The sequence below is a fragment of the Sminthopsis crassicaudata genome, chromosome 2 (assembly GCF_048593235.1).
Source record: "Sminthopsis crassicaudata isolate SCR6 chromosome 2, ASM4859323v1, whole genome shotgun sequence".
Lineage (NCBI taxonomy): Eukaryota > Metazoa > Chordata > Mammalia > Dasyuromorphia > Dasyuridae > Sminthopsis > Sminthopsis crassicaudata.
Window position 1 is genome coordinate 306357740 of NC_133618.1, and position 21844 is coordinate 306379583.

At 31.0% G+C, this 21844-nt stretch overlaps 1 protein-coding gene across 17 annotated transcripts in view; it reads left to right on the forward strand.

The window, feature by feature from the left end:
- The window catches only part of CEP128 (centrosomal protein 128), a 495022-nt gene that overhangs the window by 123755 nt on the left and 349423 nt on the right, over positions 1–21844 (forward strand). For all 17 annotated transcript variants that reach the window (XR_012486452.1, XR_012486453.1, XM_074289837.1 and 14 more), the window contains 3 exons: positions 4956–5306; positions 15746–16396; positions 18504–18668. Coding sequence is in view for 15 of the 17 variants with exons in the window: in XM_074289837.1 (XP_074145938.1) it covers positions 4956–5306; positions 15746–16396; positions 18504–18668 (1167 nt within the window). In the remaining 2 variants the exon portion in view is untranslated. The remainder of the gene's footprint in view (positions 1–4955; positions 5307–15745; positions 16397–18503; positions 18669–21844) is intronic.

A 21844-nucleotide genomic window follows, 5' to 3' on the forward strand; every position in this document is an offset into this window, starting at 1 on the left:
CTCATTGTTAAAGAGAGCCACATTCATCAGAATTGAATATCCTAAAATGTTGATGTTACCTTGTACAATGATTTCCTGATTCTGCTCACTTCACTTCCATCAGTTCATGTAGGTCTCTCCAGGCCTCTCTGAAATTGTCCTGGTGATCGTTTCGTACAGAACTATAATATTCCATAACATTCATGTACCATAATTTATTCAGCCATTCTCCAATTGATGGATCCAATTTGTGTGGCTAGCTACTACAAAAAGGGCTGCCACAAACATTTTTGCACATGTAGGTCCCTTTCCTTCCTTTAAGATCTCTTTGGGATTTAAGTCTAGTAGAAACCCTGCTGGGTCAAAGGGTATGCACAGTTTGATAACTCTCTGGGCATAGTTCCAAAGGAGAAGAGAGGATTGAACTGTGTTGCACGTTTGTACTAAACTCATTTCTAAAAAGAAGAGAAGCATAATTTTTCTTTTCTTTTTGGGGCCTTAGTTTCATCTTTATAATCATAATACTCAGTTTTGTTTTGTTGTTTATGTTCTTTCCATTTATACTATTTAAGTTATTCTATTCATTCTTTTAGTTTAACTTCACTTTGCATCATTTCATAATTTGGTTTCTCCAGAATCACTGCATTTTTGATATGTATCATTTTGGCACAATCATTTTCCATTATGTCCCTATACTAAACTTTATTTCTCTCTCCATCAGTCAATGGGCATCTACTTTTTTGTGGCTTATATTACCACAAAAATATTATCATAAATATTATGGTTTCTGTAGGACTTAGTCTATTCTGTCTTTTGAATTCTTGAGGTATATATCTAGAAGGATTCTGGGTCAAAGTATATGTCTAGTTTAGTCACTGTCTAGACATCAGTATTAGCTGGTATATCTCAAAGAATCCTTCCATTTGTTGGTCTCCATTTCCTCTAAGTATGTGATCCTGATCTCTTTTCTCCAAGTTATGTCCCACATGGTCAGGTGAAATAATAGGATCTACGGTATTTTGCTGAGATGTCGTTTCCATTCATTTTACTAAAATACTATTGTTTGAACCTAGCTGTATTCCTAGTTTAACCTAATAATCACAAAACAATTCTCTACTCTTTCCCTACTTCATGGTTTTTGAGTTTCATTAATTATCATTAAGGGGCAGCCCTCCCCTATCTGGAGAAATACCTGGCAAATTTTAAAGTTATTGCCCATAGCAATCTTCTTCTGGTCAGATGTTGAGATGGATTGGAACCCATATAAGTTCAGCAGGTCAGATGATTTAGGAATGGGTGTGCCTAAAGTAAGGGCTATCTGAAGACTAAAGCATGTGAATAGGGTTTGTTTTTATTTTAACTTGGACCTTTGGTGTTACTGGTGAAGGAAATTCCTTCTTATAAGTGTAGATCAGCACCTTTTCTTGATTTATAGTTTTAGTTTTCTAGAGTACTGGGAGATTGATTTATGGTATCCAGTGCCTTACTTGCATTTAGAGTGATAAGGTCTAGATTTTGGGGTTCCTGGTTAGGGAACCAAAATGATGAGATTAGGGTTCCTGGTGGTCAGGGAGTTAGATGATGAGGTTAGTGGCAGGTTTGGGGTTCATGGAACAAATGAAGAGGTTTGGCTCCCCTAAATCCCCTTAGCATTTGGTGCATGGCAGGGAGTTGTGAGAACCCTATTCTAGCAGTGCAGACCCAAAAAGCTAGACTAGTAAAAGAAGTTTATTATTGGCATTAGGAAGTCAGCCTTTGATATGCATGAATAGAAAGACTGACTTGGTGGCAAGGTAAAGTTTCTAGTGGAGGAGTCCTGGCAGAGAAGTGAAGTTTCTAGCAGAGAAATCCCGACAGAGGTATAAAGTCTTGTTAAGGAAATAAGTGAGGAAGATAGAGATAGGGTAATGCTGAAAGAGAATATCATTTCAGCGGGCAGAAGTTGTTGTTATGCCAGGGAGAGAGATTCCTTGGCTTGTTAGGTCCTCTGCAAGAACTGAGTTTAAAGTTGCCGTTTTTTATAAGGAAATCTGAGAAAGAAGTTTCAACCAAATGAGATTCCCTCAATACTGTCATTGTCCTCAGGCCTAGATGAAACCACTCACTGGGAGTGGTTTTGAGCCAACAATAAGGGTCAATAGAAATCTAGATTTCCAGCTAAATGAGATTTCTTCAACTAATCCCACCAAGAGAAATCTTTTTTTCCACTTAATGCTTTCTTAAGTTTATATTGTTATTAAACTGAGTACAAAGAACTGATTTCAGGTAAAATGTTTTAAAGCAATTCCCACAATTTCAGTTCAAGTATATTCAAGAATATATATACTTGATGGAACCTTGAAACTCAAAATTAATAGAGATGTTCTGTGTATTGATGCAAGAGCAAAATCTAAGTACCACTGGACCACAAGATCAAAGGCAATTTTTTTTTTTTTTTTTTTCCTACTGGTGAAATTTTTTTTTTTACAGTCTTCCTTTATCTAAATTCTTCATAATTATTATTCATTATGTCATTTTATCTCAAAATGCTTCACTGATACCCCTTCATTTTTGTATCATTGTCAGTTGCTCATGACTTCATTTCACTTTACAGCCTTCTCTTGTAGTATAGTTGAAGAAAATAAAGCAGTGTATTAGCTCTGTCTCATGAAGTAGACACATTTGTGTTTGTCAGTCATCTGAAGTCACTATCCTTGCTATCTTTTCAAGGCACAAATGATAACTCTTTGAAACATTCCTGTTTTCCAAAGTCAAAAATAAATTCTCTTAGAAATTTGTTAATCTGTAATGCCAGAGAAACTGAGGCAAGATAGAGATTAGAGAGTATTTAATAATTTATTTAAAAGGGAGAAATTTCCTGGGACCAAATGGATCCATGGTTTGGTCCCAGGGCTGAATGAGACTATCATCTCAAAGAATCTAGCAAACGATGTGAGTTCTCAATGACTTATATACACATGGCTCAGACTCGGGGGGTAGATTGAGGCAGGAGCGGAGTCAGGGTGCTAAGAGAGGGAACTGGACTCTGACAGGGTGGGGTGAGCCTATGGAAAGGGGATGACATAATCAGGGGGAAGACATGGGGAGAGGCATGTTGATAAGATGGAATCTGACATTGATAGCTTGGGATGGGGAGATTCTGGTGATAGCTCTAGGGATTGTGATGGGATAGAATATTCTGATATTCTAAAACATAAGATTTTTTATCCTTATCAAGTATTGTGATTAAGAGGGAGGGAAGGTTTTTCTAGAGTGGGAAGAACAATTAGGAAACTGTGTCAGGATAATTAGGGAAACTGAATCAGGACAATAAAAGAGAACTGTGGAATAACAAGTGCATCTTCATTACATCTTCCACATTTTATTTTTTAAGTTGTATTTTTATACAGTTCTGCCCTTTCTTTGTGTTCCCACTGCTCAGTACAGTGCCTGGCTCATAGGAGGTGCTTAATAAGTGCTTGGAACAGTTCTATTTACATGCCTTTTCTTTCTTACTACCTTGTAAGGTATTATCTGATTTATTTTTCTTACTCATCCCAATCCTAGCATTCCTTAAGTTTTTAATAACTGTTAATATCTACATATCTCATAAGGGTGAAAAAATAGTATGATGAAATATTTTACAGGTTAGTTAGTTTTTTTTTTTTTTTTTTTTTACTGATTTATAGATTTGAAATAATGTCTAATTAAAATTTCTTCAGCAATACTTGTGACTCTTTCTAGAGTTGTGGAATTTAGAGTGATGAGTGACCTTAGATATTAACCATTCTAACCCCTTAATTTTGGACATGAAGAAATACATTCCTGAGGAATTCCATGGCTTTTCCAAAGTCATACAGAAAGTAATAGAATCAGGATTAGAATTCTCGTATTTCAATTCCAATTTGTTCCCTTTCTTATGTGCTATACTATATTACTTCACCTTTTAATTATACCATCTTTTGTGAAATTATTTCCATGTCACGTATATTCTTTATATACCATTTTATTCTAAGAATGGGGTTTACAAAAAAAAGAAATATCACTTTACCAAAGTATTATCTGCGAGATAGACATAGGCCAAATTCTCAATTTAATTAAATAGTTTTTCTTTGTCATCAAGTCATATCTAATGAAATACTACCAGGTTTCTTCTTTTCTACTGTCTGTAGTTGACTAAAGATTGAGATTGAAAAGGTGACTAGTTTAATTATATTCATTATGATAGTAGCACATAAGCATCAACATATTTGAGACTTTTTTTTATTAGTTCAGCTATTAGTAGAATTATTCAAGTCTTGCATTTATTGCTTCTATATTAACAAGCATTACATTTGATTTTGAATATTATATTTCTGTCCATTAAAATAATTTTTGGTTTTCCCTGTATTGTTTGATTAAAAACCATATAGATTTTCTTGATTTTTGTATTAGTGACTTCTTGGAAACTGATATGAAATAGATCATTGGTTCTTTCCTCCAATAGAATAATATTTTAATAAAGAATTTATATCTTGAGCAAAAACTTTCAGTTAAAAGTCATAGATAAAAACAACATGCCTAAGTTGACTATTCTCTATTAAGATACATTGATATTTATTACTTAAGTTAAGTTCATATTGAAAAAGAACTATTTTAAAAGATATCTTCCTGCTTGACAAGGTTCTTTAATAACACATTTTTTTTGTTGTTGTTTAAAAAAAACTTTTATTTTTGTTAAGCCCTATATGGGGCACATGCATTTTAATGTTTTCCTCTTAAATATAATAGAGAATTTAGATAATCACTCCCATAACATAACCCTGTAACTATATAATATATACTTATATATATTTATAAAATATGCTAAGAAGAGTTAGAAAGCTTTATATAATTTAAAGTGACTAACAGTGAAACTGAACAGGTATAATAATTTCCATTCATAAATGTTAAGGAATCTATTTTTACATGATAATATGCTGAAAATTCTTATTAATATGTAACTTTTTAATCACCAGGCTTTAGCAAATGACTTAGAGAAGAGGGAGAAACAACAAGTGCGTATGTTAGAACAACTTACAGAGATTCAGAAACGGTATGAAGAATGTGAGAATGAACGGATACGTGCTAATTCCCAAGTTAGAGAGCTGATCCAACAAGCCGAAGAGTCGACCAAGGAAGCAGAGAGATATCTCAGCGAATTCCAGCGGTCCGAGGCCTTGAGGCAGGAATCAGAAAAGAAGAAAGAAGAGTTGAGAACAAAGGCCCAGGAATCTATTAGACAGTGGAAGCTCAAATATAAGGCTTTAGTACGAGACATGGAGAAACAGAATGAGACAGTTCTTCATCTTACAGAAAGGAACACTCAGGTAAAAAGAAATAATTTGCTTTTTTTTTTTTTTAGTTTAAAATTTTATTGCTATTTTTTCTTATATTACTTTCTTTGCTCAATATGTCTCCTCTTATTTCCCTTCCAGCCAACTCAAATTCTTATTAAAATGAACAAGTAAAAAGAGTGCATCAGCCAAATCAAATGCTATATGCAGTGTTTCAAATTTGTAATCTCTAATCACTCTGAGGAAGGGAAAGCAGTTTGTTCTTATATATGTCATTTGAGGCCAAATTTTTGTCATTATAATTTCATAGCATTCAGTTTTGATTTTGTCATTGTTGTTTCTATTTGTATTGTTTCTGTTTGTTTCACTTTGCATCAGTATATATATATATATATATATATATATATGCATATGTATATATATATATGCTTATATATATGTATATATATATATATTCCCATTTTCTTCAGTATTCTTCATAGTCATTATTGTTTTCATTACAGTAATATTCTATTATGTTTATGTAACATAATTTGTTTAGTCAGAGGATGAATCCTTAGGGGGAAATTTTTCTCTTTTTCTTGGATTTACTAGAAAAATTAATTATTTTATCTCTCTTTTAACAACTTGATATTGACTTGCTTTGTGGTTAGCCTTAAAATATATTTCTTCCCCATTCAGCTTTAAAATGTCAAACTCAAATAAAAAATATCTCTAAATCTTATTAAATATAATCTGAAATTTTCCTCATAGATTTAAAAAATGGTTAGATTGTTTATTAGGGATACTTAATGTGAGCAGCCTTTAATTTTTTTTTTTTTAATTTTTGATATCTGTACTTCTGCATGATTGGTTTCCTTTGTGGTCCTTTGTAACTTTTTTAAATTTAAAAATATTTTAAAAAGATTTCTGTGGGCTTTATAATACTGCTTCTGTTTTATATACTTCCGTATTATCTTTCACTAGTTATAAAAAATATTTTAACTGTAATATTTACTTCTTAGTCTGTTCCTGGCAAAAATTACTGTGGCTTGAGTAAAATGTGTATATGACATTTGCAATCTGGCTGACTGGTCAAGAGTGTCAGATAATAAACTTCCTTAAATGTTTTAATTTTTTTTTTTTTTACAATTTTTAAAATATATGTACCTCACAGATTTTTTCCTTTTGTAGGAGCATTTATTTAAAATTTATTTTATGCTAGTTTTGTTTTTCTTCTCATAATTACATATTTGGGGTGATTTGAATCCAGATGTTTGGCACAAAGACAAGAAAATCATGATTGATTTCCATCCAGATTTAATATTCTTATTTAACTTTTGAACTTCCATGTCATTTATGTCCAGAACTCTATTCCAAAAGAATGATCAATTACTCAAATTTGTTTTAGAATACAACAAATTCCATTTGCAACTCTCTATATATATGATATTAAATGACAATTTTAAATATTGACAGGTGCTTCTTGCTAGTGTGAGCTTTCATGGAATAGCCAACAAAATATTCATTAGCTGTTGAAGGGGTAGTTTTTTATTTTTAAGAAATATTTCCTAAGCAGGTGGAAAATGAAAAAAAATTAGTGATTTGTCATATATAATGTGGTACTTAAATGCTCCCTTCCTTTTTGTGATTTGATCATGAATTCCTGTTTATCTGCACCTGTGGGTCCTCTTCCAAGATACCCAAATGAATTTAAGGAATTATAGTATAAGACTCCAGGAATATGGTTCCATCTTGAGAATTCTGTTGTATATATAGCCTAAAAGTGGCTTCAGACAACCTTAAATTTTGGGTCAGGGAAGGGAAAGTTGAATCCAAAGTCCTCTAGGTACTTCAGTAATTAGAGTGAATTTTGAAGGGAATATTCTACCAATTCAGATATGTATAGTTCAGTTTTGCAAATGATATAGCAAAGAAGTAGTTAAATGACTGTCAGAGATAAGGATGGTGGTGCCATAATTATCAGAGTAGATCATGCAATTTTTCCTTGTAAAGGCTTAAAAGTTTTTATAGGAAGGGGGAATTAAAATGATCGTTAATCAGAAATTAAGAAATAGAAAGACACAATTAAGAGCTATTTTAATGTGTAATATACATATCTGTCTAGATATCTGTGTTTTTGAAGGGCTTTGAAAATATATATTTTTTAAATACTCTCCTGTGTTACTAGATATTTTCTTTAAAAAATCCATAGAACATTGGAGTAAATTAGTCCCTTTCTCCATTGCATTCTCTTCCTTATCTTTAATATATAAAGATACATGTTAAAAAAAAGTTCACTGATAAACAAATATTAATAGTACTAAATACCATTTTTGGATTTTTTAACCATAGTTAAGTTGTAAATCCTGAAACTGGAAGTTTAATGAAGGGAAATGGACACAACCTTTTTTTTTTTTTTTTTTTTTTTTTTTATTTTGGTGAGGCAATTGTGATTAACTGACTTCCCTAGAGTCACAAAACAAGTAAAAGTATCTGATATCAGATTTGAACTCAGGCTTTTCTGACTTCAGGACTAGTGTTCTTTCTACTTGCCTATTAATTGCCTCTTGGACACAGCTTTTGCAAAAGAATTACAATTATTATTGCAATAATATTGATCCTTTTTCTTACCATTTCTAATTGCCTGATGAAATTATATATATATATATATATATATATATATATATATTTTTTTTTTTTTTTTGGTGGTTATACAAGTAGAGTCAGTTAAAAACAATACACATTTCCTTTTGAATCATGTTGGGAAAGAAAAATCAGAACAAAAGGAAAAAACCATAGGAGAAAAAAAAAAGAAAAAAGTAAAAAAAAGTGAACATAACATGTGTTGATTTATGTTCAGCCTCCTTATTTCTCTCTCTGGATGCAGATGGTATGGTATTTTCCATCCAAAATTTATTGGGATTGTCTTGGATCACTGAACTGGTAAGAAGAACTAATTACACAATCTTGCTGTCACCATATAAGATGTTTTCTTGGTTCTACTTGCTTCGCTCAGCTTTAGTTTGTGTAAATCTTTCCAGGCCTTTCTTAAATCAGTTTGTTCATCATTTTTATACAATAATAGCATTCCATTACTTTCATATACCATAACTCATTCAGTCATTTTCCAACTGATAAGCATCTGCTCATTTTCCAATTCTTTGCCACCAATATTTTTGCACATGTGGGTCCTTTTCCCTCCTTTATGATTTCCTTGGGATAAAGAATCAGTAGTGTCACTGCTAGGTCAAATGGTATGAACAGTCTTATACTCCTTTAGGCATAGTTCTAAATTGCTCTTCAGAATAGTTGGATCAGTTCACAACTCTATCAACAATGCATTAGTTTCTCAGGTTTCCCATATCTTTTCCAGCATTTATCATTATCTTTTCCTGTCATCATAGTCAATCTGAGAGATGTGAGGTGGTACCTCAGTTGTTTTAATTTGCATTTCTCTTATCAATAATGATTTAGAACATTTTTATATTTCTATAGATTTCTTTAATTTCATCATCTGAAAATTGTCTGTTCATATTCTTTGACCGTTTATCAATTGGGGATTGATGTGTATTCTTATAAATTTGACCCAGTTCTTTATGTATTTTAGAAATGAAGCCTTTATCAGAAACACTGTCTGAAAAAATTTTTTCTCAGCTTTGTGCTTCCCTTTTAATCTTGTTTCTATTGGTTTTCTTTGTGCAAAGCCTTCTTAATTTAATGTAAACAAAGTTGTACATTTTGCATTTCATAATGTTCTCTACTTCTTCAGTCATAAATTCCTCCCTTCAAAGGTCTGATAGGTAAATTATCCCTTTATCTCCTAATTTGTTTATGGTATCACCCTTTACACTCAAATCATCTACCCATTTTGACCTTCTTGTGGTATGCAGCGTAAGATGTAGATCACTGCCAAGTTTCTGACATATTATTTTCCAGTTTTCCCAGCAATTTTTGTCAAAGATTTAGCTCTTATTCTAGAAGCTAGAATTCTGGGGTCTTTTTTTCCATTAATTCTCTTAATATTCTTGGCCTTTTATTCTTCCAAATGAATTTTGTTATTATCTTTTGTAGGTCTATAAAATAATTTTTTAGTAATATGATTTGTTGAGTATTGAACAAGTATGCCAATCTACATACAATTGTCATTTTTATTCTATTAGCTTGGCCTATACATGAGCAATTGATAGTTTTCCAATTATGTGAAGAGTGTTTTGTAATTGTGTTAATATTGTTCTTGGGTTTGTCTTTGCAGATAGACACTCAAATATATTTTGTTTACAGTTATTTTAAATGGAATTTCTCTTTGTATCTCTTGCTGTAAGACTTTGTTGGTAATATATAAAAATGCTAATGATTTATGTGGATTTATTTTGTATCCTGCAACTTAGGTAAAGTTGTTAATTGTTTCAAAGAGGTATTTGGATGATTGTTTAGGATTTTTTTTTATCTCATTACCTATTCTAATTCCATTAATTTCTTTTTTTCTTATTGGTTTTAGCAATAAGAGCTGCTCCCCATTACAAATAATGCTTGCTGATGGTTTTAGATAGATGCTGTTAGTCATTTTAAGGAAAATTTCCTTTATTCCTATGTTCTCTAGTGTCTTTAATAGGAATGGGTGTTTTTTTTTGTTTGTTTGTTTATTTTTTTTGCCAAAAACTTTCTCTGCATTTATTGAGATTATCATAATGATTTCTGCAAGTTTTGTTATTGATGTGGTCAATTATGGTAATAGTTTGCCTGATATTGAACCAGCCCTCCATTCCTGATATAAATTGCACATGGTCATAGTGTATTATCTTGCTGATAAGTTGTTGTTATTGTTACAGTTATTAGCGTTTGCTAATATTTTATTTAAAATTTTTGCATCAGTATTTATTAGGGAAGTTGGTCTGTAATTTTCTTTCTCTGTTTTGGCTCTTCTTGGTTTAGCTATCAGTACCGTATTTGTGCCTAGAAGGAATTTGGTAGGACTTCTTTCCCTATTTTTCCAAATACTTTACATAGTATTGGAATTAATTATTCTGTAAATGTTTGGTAGAATTCACTTATGAATCCATCTGTCCTTGGAGATTTTTTTCTTAAGGAGTCAATTGATGAGTTGTTCAATTTCTTTTTCTAAAATAGGATTGTTTAAGTAATTTACTTCCTCTTCTGTTAACCTGGGCAATTTATATTTTTGTAAATATTTATCCATTTCCTATAGATTGTCAGATTTATTGGCATGCAGTTGGGCAAAATAGGTCCTAATTATTGCTTTAATTTCTTCTTCATTGGTGGTAAGTTCACTCTTTTCATTTTTGATGCTGGTAATATGTTTTTTTTCTTCTTTCCTTTTTCTAAACAAATTTACTAAAGGCTTATCTGTTTTGTTGTTTTTTTCATAAAACCAACTCTTAGTTTTACTGATTAGTTCCTGATCTAATTTTTTATTTTAAATTTTCACATAAGGGCATAGAACATTGGAAGATTCTTGGAAATTTTTTTTTATTCTTTAAGGAAATCCAATTCATTCTTACACTTCTACTTTCCCCAAATAATTTTTCAGCTTGTAATGAGTTTGAAAGATCATTGTGAATATATCCACTATTAAGCTAAAATTAATATATTTTCTTTAAACTATGCACACTAAAAGTTAGATGTTTAGAATATTCATTTGAAGAGTAACTTAAGGAAAATTCATTAATATAAATTATGTAGCTTAAAATGCTGTAGATAATTATCATTCCAGCCACAAATAAACTTTGATATTCATTATCTAATTTTGTTTTTTATATGGAGTTTAAAGTCTGTTTATGCCTTGTCAGAAATAAAGGATAATATTTGAAATTTGAAAAATGGTTGGAGCTCCCATTCATCTAAACATTTCAAAATTTCTCTTTGAATTTGGATTATGAGAAAACTCTCAGAAGTACTTTTTTCCCCTCCCCTCTGCTGAAATGATAAAACAATCGGCTTGCCAATATATTGAACCTTTTATTTGACTGCATTTTATTTCATAAATCATACAATTTAAGTACTTTCAATTCCTTATCTCATTTCCTTTTTACTAAAATGGAATCTGAATAATGTATTCTTTAGCTAAATCTGGAAGAAATGATACATACTTTCAGTAAATTCCATTACTTGTTTTTTTGTTTAAAAATACTTTTTAATGATTTATTTTGTCCTGATACAAAGCTGTTCTCTCTATTCCAAATTCCATATGGAAGCTTCTCTTTTCAAAAAGAAACAATAATAGAATACAATTGTCTTGACACAGGGACAGTGCTTAACCATGTTCTTTCCTTCTTTAGGTCTGCTGCCTCTCTGCAAGTAATGAAATATGTTTTGTTATCTCTTTTCTAAAATTTATTAGTTTTCCAGTACTCGGAGTTTAATTCCTAGTGGTCCTTGTCTATATTATTCTTTTATTTTTTCTTATTTTACTCCCTATCATTTTATACAAATCTTCAAATTTTTCTTTGAATTCTTTATATGAATAATTTCTTAATAAGAGTATTCCATTGTATGACCATGTCAAAAGGTTTTTTTTTTTTTTTAATCCATTCCTTAGATGCCCATTTTGTTTTGACTTGCTGTCTTAAAAAATATTTCTTTGAATGTTTTGGTGAAATTGGAATTTTGTTTTTCTCCTGTTTGACTCTTTTGAGTCATATATCCTAGTGGGATTCCTTATATTAAAGTTTATGCATACTCTAGTCACTCATACAATTACAAATTGGAATATGAAAATTGGACCACTTCAGAATTTCACACACACAAAAAGAATTGAGTGCCTATCTTTTAGTTCTTCTAGTATTTCCTGTTTCTATCTTTCTTCATTTTCTCAAGTTTTAGTGATATTATATAGTCTTAATTTGCCTTTCTCTTTTAGTTAATCAGTGCATGTTTTCATGTGATCATTTATAATTTACAATTCTTATTAATTTTATTTACCAACTGTGCTCATCTCCTATGACCATTTTGTGGAATGGCTCTTGGCATTATAATTTTATTATTTGTTTGCATTTATTCTTTTTAGACTTTGATAATACTCTATTTTCTATATTGTTTATGATAGTGATTCATTTGGATAGATCATGTTGCTACTGAGAGAAGTTAGTCAATTCAACTCAAATATTGAATGTTTATTTACGTGACATGTATTGTGCTTTTCTGTTGGAGACAAAAACCAAAACTACAGGGTGATATTGTCCTTAAGGAGGTATATTCTACTGGCATGTAAGCATGTGCATAGATAAATCAATAAAAATATCGCCAAAGTAAATAAAAAAATTTTTAGGAATTAAGAAAGCACTAATAACAGAGATTATTAATATAGTCTTCATATATTATGAAGATAATAGATGGTACATGAGTTGAGCCTTTGAGAAATCCAGGACTTACAAGAAATTGAGATAATGTGGAAGACCATTCCAGGCATGAAGAGGAAAATTTGTGCAAAAGCAGGGATGTTAGTCATAAAGGGTAGTACCCCAAGCTTGCCTTCTTTAATCAAGGTCTATAACACAGCACAAGTTACTCCAATAAGTCATTTTGCCTATATGTACCATTTATTGCACACTGTTCCAAATGAGAGAATATAGGTGAATATGTGCCTCCGATAAAATACAAAATACTGCTTGTCTCTTTTGGAGTCCTAAAAAGGGAGAGATTTAAGACTTTTAGTGTTTTGAATTAAAAAAAAAAAGCTATTGATTGAAGTACACTATATTGATGAAGTACTATGTGTAATGGTACTTGAAAAATTGTGTAATTAATACATAAATGTTTCATTTAAAGAAACCTTCCTATACCTGTATTTATTACCAAAAAAAAAAAAAAAAAAAAGAAAAAAAAAAGCTTTAAACAGCTGGCTATTTTAGAGTGTGTTATAGGTGAAAATATTTGTTCTTGTTAACTTTTCTAATAGTGGAAAATTCTAAAGTTGTAAACTAACTGCCAAATTCTTCTTTCTTCATTATTGCTAAATACAAGCTTTGCAACCAACTTTCCAATTTTTTTCAGTTGTTACTGAGAAATATAGTTAGATCATTAGCGATTCACAATTAAGAAAGCAATATTATTTACCAATAAGCTAACATAACCCAGTTCTAATTAAAAATTCTTTTTTTGAATTTTTCTTTGTCTATAATATTAATTTTTTATGTAATGTCAGCATACTTTCAATGATCCTTCTAGTTATGGTGATGTATAATAGTGAACCTTTTATTTTTATTAGTGAACCTTTTATTATTTATGAACTTACTAAACAATTGGCTAAAATTTGAGGTAAAATATGCGAAAAAGGAAATAGGGAAAACAGATTAAGAGAGGCAGTGGTCAGAAGCAAAATAGATATTTGAAGAGAGATGGTACAAAAAGAGAGAGAAGGAAAATAACCATGAAAATAGGATGGAGAAAATATATATATATAAATTCAAATTGTGAATGTTTGTGGGGTTTTTTTTGTCAGTAGTATTTTATTTTTCAAAGTACATGTAAAATAGTTTTCAACATTCATTTTTGTAATATTTTGTGTTCAAAATTTTCCTCCCTCTTTTACCTCTGCCCTCCTCATGATAGCAGGCAATATGATATAAGTTCTATGTGTACAATCATTTTAAACATACTTCCATATTTATCATGTTGTGTTAAGAAAAATCAGATCAAAGGAAAGAAAAAACAGGAGAAAGAAAAATCAGACAAAGAAACAAAAAAAGATGAAAACCTGTGCTTTGATCCAAGTTCAATCTTCATAGTTTTCTCTTTGGATGTAGATGGCATTTTCCATCCGAAATCTTTAGGAATTATTTTGGATCACTGCATTGCTGAGAAGAACAAAGTCATCATATAATCTTGCTGTTACTGGATACTTCTGCTCACCTCAGTTAGCATCAGTTCATGCTACTTTCCAGGCTTTTCTGAAGTCTGCCTGCTTATCATTTCTTATGGAGCAATAATATTCCATTACATCCATATACCATAACTTATTTAGCCATTTCCCAATTGATGGAAATCCATTCAATTTCTAATTTCCTGACTCTACAAAAAGAGCAGCTAAAAACATTTTGTGCATGTGGGTCCTTTCCTCTCTTCTATGATTTTTTTGGGATACAGACCCAGTAGCAAGACTGCTGTATCAAAGGGTTTGCACAATTTGATATCCCTTTGTTCGTAGTTCCAAATTGTTCTCCACAATGGTTGGATCATTTCACAACTCCACTAACAATGCTTTAGTGTCCTACTTTCTCCACATTCCCTCCAACATTTATTTTTATCTTTTCCTGTCATCTTAACCAATATGAGAGGTGTGAAGTGGTATCTCAGAATAGTCTTAATTTGCATTTCTCTGATCAATAGTTATTTAGAGCGTTTTTTTCATATGATTAGAAAAGGCTTTCATTTCTTCATCTAAAAATTGTCTATTCATATCATTTGACCATTTATCATTAGGGAATGATTTGTATTCTTTTTTTCCCTCAGTATACAGTTCTTTATTCAGCAAACATCTAGACAGCCAACACAGAACATAGACTGTAGGAAAACTTTTATTTATTCAGGGAAGCCCAATGGAGTTTGATTGAAGCATACTATTTTCATTTTTTTTTCCATTTCTTCTCTTTTGTTCTCTCTCTCTCTCTCTGTCTTTTCATGGCATGGATAAAATGGAAATATGTTTTGTATGATTGCACATATGTAAACTATTTAAAATTCTTACATTTAGGGAGTGGTAGAGGATGGGGGAGAAAATTTAAAGGAACTCAAAATTATTTTTAAAAAGAATGTTAAAATTATTTCAAAGTCTGATTCTTTTTGTATAGCAAAATAACTGTATGGGCATGTATACATACATTGTATTTAACTTATACTTTAACATATTTAACATGTATTGGTCAACCTGCCATCTCGGGGAGTGGGCGGGGGGGAAGGAGGGGAAAAATTGGAACCAAGGGTTTTGCAGTTGTCAATGCTGAAAAATTACCCATACATATATCTTGTAAATAAAAAGCTATAAAAAAAGAATGTTAAAGATTGTATTTACATGTAATTGGAAAAAATACTATTTTAAAAGCTAACAATTGTTTTTCAGTTGATTTTAAAACAGCTTTAAAATGATGACAGTGAGCCAAAATCTTGTTAATGCTATTAATTAATTTGGCATAGAATCTATGAAAAATTATACAGAGATAAACTTGAGCTCAGCTACTGTTAAAATTTTTCACAAAACCCAAGTTAATAGGGTTCTAATTAAGGAGATTTATTTGTTTGCTCAATGAATCTGATTTATATAACTTTCTCAGGTTCAGTAGCCACTAGTGTCAGATTATTACTGACTCAAAGAATTCTTCTATCAACAAGTACTAAACTAAACTAAAGCATTTTTTTTTTTTTTTGCAAGTGAATATTATTCTGGGAATAAATTTAATTTTGTTCTTAAAAAAAAAGCCTATTTCAACAAATTCTAAACCAATTTTGTAACATTTCCCTTGTTTTGAATTTGCTAGATGCTGAAAGAAAAAGATGACTTAAAGGGTCAGCTTAATTTAGCTTCATGCCGTATTGAAAATCTTCGACAGGAGCTGAATGACATCATAAATAAACGTGCTAATCAGGAAGAGGAGCTTCACTGTAAGGAAAGGAAACTTAGTGATATGAAGTGTCGGCAAATGGATCTGGAGCAGGAAGTCAGGACTCTTAGAGACACTGTACATCAATTGGAAAATGAATTACAAAAACACAATAGGGTGCACAACCAGATAACTACTGAAAAAGAGCACCTAGAGAAGGAAATTGCTGACATAAAAATTATTCGAGAAAAAGACAAGGAAAAACTCTTTGAGTTCCAAGAGACCATCAAGGATCTCAATTCTTCCCGAGCAGAGCTTGTTAACAAAGTGGCTGAAGAAGAGCGGGCCAAGAAGGAAGCCCTTAAAAGCCTTTCTGATCTCAAAAAAATGGAGGGATCTAACCAGGAGGAAACAAGTACAATAATTAGGCAATTAAAATTAGAAAGAGATGTTCACCAGAGAGAGCTGGAAGATCTCCGGACAGAATTACAGAACATGAGAACCAAGCATGATCGCAACATTCAAGAATTAAAGCTGCAATTTAAACAAGAACAGAGTGAGGTTGAAAGCCATATTAGATCCCTGAAGGTACTGTTCAGAATAAATGAGATGATTCTAATGTGATTTTTTTTCTTATTGATTGTGAAGTTAATAAAGTATAAACTTTTAGAGATCATTCTCTATTTTAGACACTAAAGAAAAGATAAAATTAATAATCAAGGGGTCTTATTCTTATCTTCTCAAATAGAGTTGAAATGTGTTATAGCAGTTAATTGAGAACATCTTATGGAGAATATAGAAAACCTTAAAAAGGATGTTTAGTTACTTCAGGGATTCAGGAATGATAGAAGTAGCACTAAGAGGAGGAACTTCAAACGTTTCTCATTCAATATTTATAGCTTCAAGTGAAAAATGTCAAAAACTTGTCCAGTTCATATACCCTATATCTATATTACTTCTTAATCTAGTAGCAACTATAAGAAACCAGTCCATAGACTTTATGGAAGAGATATTCAAAACAAGCTTATTTTGAATTTTATCTTTCAAGATGTTGCTGAATGAATGCTTTATTGTGAAATTGTCATATTTCATATTGGAAATATTTACAAAGAATGATAATAGCATCATTGTCATGTTGGAAAACTATTTCAAATATGAATCTGATTAAAGTGATTAATTTGCAGAAGTTATGTTTTAATTGTTTCTTTTAATATAAGGCCTTTTTAAAAGTAGTCATTCTCTGAAGGATGATTACTACATAGTTTGTGTACAGTACAAGTTTAAATGTATACAAAAGTTAAGAAATACTTTGTCATATCCCACAATTCTGTATGATTCAAGAGGTAGATGTCTTATAGATATGGAATTGAATTAGTTTGGAAGTAAGATCCCAGAGTTGAAAAATTGTACAATGCAAATGTAATATGAAGAGGTTGAAACTCTGAAAAACAGTATTTATTTTCAACCCAAGCTTGTATTTGAGTGAGATCTGTTTCTGGTTATGTTCAATCTGGAGAGTTCAGTATATTATAAATATATTAAAATAAGCACAAAATCACCAAAGCTAGATCTTTGAGGCAATAGTCTCATAAAATAAGAATTATTACTTAAAATTTATGTTTAAATTTTAAAATTTATAATATTTAAAATTTGAGACAAGAGAATTTGATCCTAGGTTTGTCAATCTGCTTGATAACTTAATATTTTTTCTTTTTATAAAATAGGAACATTACTTATTACTTTCCTTAATACTACATTGTGAATTCATGTGAAATGAAACTACAGTAAAATACTTAGAATTTCAAATAAGAGAGAAATTATCCATACAGAAAGCGTAATAATTTGAAAGTAGTTTGTGTATCTTGCATGAACTTTTTAAATTTTGAAATGGAAAGACTGAGACTTGATTGCATGGTCCATCTAGTCTAGAATACCAATGTGAAAATTACAAATTGAGGCAGAGTGGTAATTTCCAGCTCCTTTTCTTTTAACATTCTATAGATGTCTGTTTATTTTTTGAAGAAATTATTCTTTCTCCATCCATCACTAATTTTTTTTTATTTATGAAATTGATGGGAAAGGAATAGAGAGCACAGATAATGTGGGAGATTTATATACTGACAATTCAGGTAAGAAACCATATGTAGGATATGTTTCTTTGAATCTTTACATTTATTTTAGGTACATTCCCATGTCGCCTTTTTCATTAGGATTTTTAGTAAATGGCAGTTTGTTTAGTCTTGCAAATTGTGTTGTGCTTAAATTTCTGTGTCTTGGCAGATTGAAAATATTTTTTCCATTCAATTTAGTAAAACTTCTTAGAGGATTTATAAGAAATAAGAACATGGTACATAAACTTGACAATATTGAATTATTTCTTGCTAATAAAAGACATTTTATTTGAATGTTTATTTTTTTGAGTCACAAGGATTATACCCAAAGTTTCAAAGTGTCAGAGATAAGAATTGGACTCCAAATTTTCTGGCTTTAGTGTATTTTTTATAACACTATGCTATCTTTTACTGAGTGTATGTGTACACTAAGAAATAACTAAAGGCCTTTAGTTTCATTGTCATTTGGTATTGTGTCTTTTTAAATATGATTTCCAAGTATGCTTTAAAATACATTTGCATTATTTTAAAATAATTAACTTGCTGATAGCAGTATCTATATCTTATTCTTTTCCTTTTATCAGGCAGAAAGCTTGGAAGACAAGAATGTGGCTAAAATTAATCGTTGGCAACTAGAGAAAATAAAAATTGAATGTGAAAAGCTGGCAGAAGAGCTAACCCACCAAGAAGATGAGAACTCAAAACTGAAGCGAAAATATCATCTTGTGAAGCAGCAATTGGAAGAAAAGGTAAAAGGAAGTCTGCATTCTACTTTTCATAATTAAGTTGTCTTTCTTTTTCTTTGGTACAAATCTGGAAATAAGTGATTGAGTTCTTAACTTTAGAAAAGTAGTTGTGGGACTAGAGCAGATCACTTTTATTGGACTTTATGATTTCATATCTTTTATAGCCTTATAAGTAAAGAAGGCAGCTGCTTTTAAACCTTTCAATTTATATTGCTCTTGTCTCTTAAAATATTTTTGTAGTGCTGAAAAAGTTCTATTTAGTGAGATATTATGAGTAAGCTAAGCACTCTGAATAAATGTTATAATGTAACTACTCATCTAACCATATATTCAATGTAATATAATAAATCTGTAAATAAATATATACTGAATGTATCATCTATGTCAGGCATTGTGGGAAATATGACTTACTTTTTGCTTTCATGGAGTGTATAATCTAGTTGGGACAATGAGAGCTATGTAAAATTACTAATATAAGGCAATATATGAAAAATACCTAGGAAAGTATACTGACAGTAAATGCTACAAGATTTTAGTACGAAAAGGGATCCTTATGTTTTATGTGTTCAAACTTCATAAAAGACATCTAATTTATTATTTGGCTTATGTTTTTCTGTTGTTAGTCTCATCTCATATTTGCTCCTAATCCATTGATCCATCATTAAAATCAAGGAAATAAGGCATTAGGTTCATGTTCTAAAGACCTTTGTAGAAAACATGATATTAAGTTCAGTTTAATTATTGTGTCATACTTTGTTTTACCATGTCTAAAGTTCTGAGCTATTTAAATACATCTGTTATTGTGATAATAACGTTAATTTTCCTTTCACAAAATTAAAATGCTAGCCAAATTTTTTCTTTATTTTCATATTGCTTCCTTGTTTGTTTTAAAGAAAGAGAAAAATTTAATATCTGGAAATTTAAAAGTTAAGTTTACCATTGCTTAACTAAATGTTTTATCACTGATTTACATTTTTGACATTATAGATATATTCCTTTTTATACGCTTTTACAGCTGAGTTTTCTTGTCAGCACAGAATTTTAAGAGTTAAGGATTGGCACAAACCATTTTGAGATTGTCAAAGCAATATGGTGTGGTCTTATTTTTTGTAAATGGAGTGGTAGAAATCTATCTAGAATCATAATTAGTAGATATTCTAGAAATCATTTGTATCTGACATATTGCATATATATGCATGTATGTGTGTATATGTATGTACATATATATATATAGAGGATGAAATTTTACATGTATATATAAGATTAAATATAAAATAATATATGCATATATATCTTTACATTTGAAAATAAAATGCCATGTAGATATACAATATGTACTTTTAGCAGATTTATCTTTGTAACAATATTACATTTACCCTAACATTAATTATGTTCTATGAACACATGCTAATTAAAAAATCAGTGATAATTTACTGATGGCTTATGGAACTATATATGGCTGCCAATACATGTCTAATATTACACTAGGTAATTATTAGAAGAAATCTATGCCAAGTTGCAGGAAGAAGTCATAGATACTAATAATTTACTCATCTGCTACATGTCATTCACAATGGGTATGAGCAGAGACTCAGGTAGAAGTTCAGTCAAATCAACAAACATTCATTCACATTAGATACTTATGTACCACATACTGTGCTAAGTACCAAGGATATGAAAAAAAGGTGAAAAGAGGACTTGACTTCAAGGTCATTGGAGGAGACTGTGTGTGTGTGTGTGTGTGTGTGTGTGTGTGTGTGTGTGTGTGTGTGTGTGTGTGTGTGTGTGCGTGTGTGTGTGTGTGTATGTGGTTGTATATGTATGTGTTTGTATATATGTGTATATATACACACATAAACACATGCATATATACACACATATGTATGTATGTATGAATGCACACATTTGCATACAAAGTGGATATGAGGTAACTGTAGAAGGGATATTTTGTCTAGGAAAAATCTCTGCAAAAGCTGTCATTTCATTTGAGTCTTGAAGGAAGCCTGGCATTGGACACCTCAGAGGTGAGAAGACAAAGTCTTTCAGAAATGGGTGATTGCCTGTTTAAAGATATACACATGGGAGATTGAGTGTCAAATGAGATGCAACAGTGCAGTATTACTGTATTATAAAGAGAGTAATGGGTAAGATGTCCAAAATGACATTCTGGAATTGAAGAATTAGAGCTAGCAACATAGGCACAGATGTCAAATGGGCCTGGCTGTGCATGATCCTGAAAAAGGGTCTGTGGGCTTTACCAGACTGTAAAAGCAATCTATGACATAGATAGGTTAAGAGCTCCTATTTTAGTAATAGTGTCTGGGATGGGTTGGAATGGGGAGAGATTTTAGAAAGTGAGACTAAATAGAAAGCTTTGGCTGTAGTCTAAATGAGAGATGGTGGAACCTGAGCTAAGGTGGTGACCATGACAGGGTAGGAGATGACAATTGTGAGACAGGAATGACATTGAGTTTGTGAACCTGGATCACTAGAAGGATGATGGCTTCCTTAACATCCACAGGAAAGATTAGAGGAAGAATGAGTTAGGAAAAAGATAATAAATTCTGTTTTGGATATGCTGAGTTTGAGATGAATCTAGGATATACAGTTTGAAATATCTTGTAAATAGATCTTGATGACTCATTAACCCGGGAATCATCTACACAGGTAAAACAAGTAAACCCACAGAAACTGATAAGATCACCAATTGAGAGAATGTAGAGAGAAAAATAAAAGGCAGTCTGGGCAGAATCTTTGTTGTATATTAATATTTAGTGGGAGGGATCTGGATAAAGATGACTAAAAGAATGGTTCAGTTAAAAATGAGGAAAGCTTATTTGTAACATTGATAATAGATTATCCTAGAAGAGGTAATCTACAGTGTCAGATAAATTCAGAGAATCAAGAAGAATGAGAATTGAGAAAAATTCTGAGATTTAGTAAGAGATAATTAGTAACTTTATAGAGAGTACTTTCAAATGAAACTTCAGAATAGATATTGGTGTGGTTAGGTGATATGGTAGATGAATATGGACTTAGTGTCAGGAAGACATGAATTCTAATGCTATCTCTGTGAACCTGAGTAAGTCATTTAACTTCTGAATCTCAACTTCTGTATCTGCAAGACAAGGAAGATAATAGCATCTAATTTATAATTTTTTGTGGGGATCAGATGAGAT